General features: G+C 37.2%; 1 protein-coding gene across 1 annotated transcript in view; it reads right to left on the bottom strand.

Moving 5' to 3' along the window:
* LOC119585683 (exportin-2-like) overlaps nt 1–610 on the bottom strand; it is a gene marked incomplete in the record, with an annotated part of 15,193 nt that overhangs the window by 7,300 nt on the left and 7,283 nt on the right. The window contains 1 exon segment of the mRNA XM_037934358.1: nt 30–257. Within this exon segment, the coding sequence (XP_037790286.1) occupies nt 30–257 (228 nt within the window).

Here is a 610-nt window from a genome sequence, read left to right as displayed (position 1 = left end):
ATCCCTCTAAGAGAAAGTTTCACACCCACCTGTTCCAACACGCCAATTTCATCATCATCTGATATCAGAAGGGGACTTGAGAAGTTGAGGAGGGTGAGGAAATTTTCCATCCACACAGCCATATTATCCTCGAAGAACTCTGGTAAGTCTTGCGAGTTGAGTGCCAGGAACAGCTTCCCCACAGACACAAGTGAGGCAAAGATCACCTTCAGGGCATCTCCGTTGTTGACGTTCTCCCCAGCAAATTTCATCAGTTCCTAAATGATAAGAAATAGATCACTTATACAGCAGCATCTACCATACATCATGTAACTTCTGTAAATATTTGATTTTTACACTTGTATATTACTTATTCTAAATGTAATTCCTGCTTTTAAGTATGAGACCTCTGCTAGTTGAAATGACTAAAGTAAGTTTTAGTTATTGCTTATGTTAAGTTAATACTGACTAGACTTTCTTTAATTTAGGTTACTGGAAAATCCATTAATCCCTTCTTTTCCAACCACCCATGCCTAATAGTAGTCTAAATAAATAAACTGTTGCTTTGATATCGGCATGCTGTGAACAGTGGTATATTCTTTCATGTAGCCAGAACTATATAACAATAAAA

Source organism: Penaeus monodon, chromosome 20 (genome assembly GCF_015228065.2).
Source record: "Penaeus monodon isolate SGIC_2016 chromosome 20, NSTDA_Pmon_1, whole genome shotgun sequence".
NCBI lineage: Eukaryota > Metazoa > Arthropoda > Malacostraca > Decapoda > Penaeidae > Penaeus > Penaeus monodon.
This window is presented reverse-complemented; position numbering and strand designations above follow the sequence as displayed.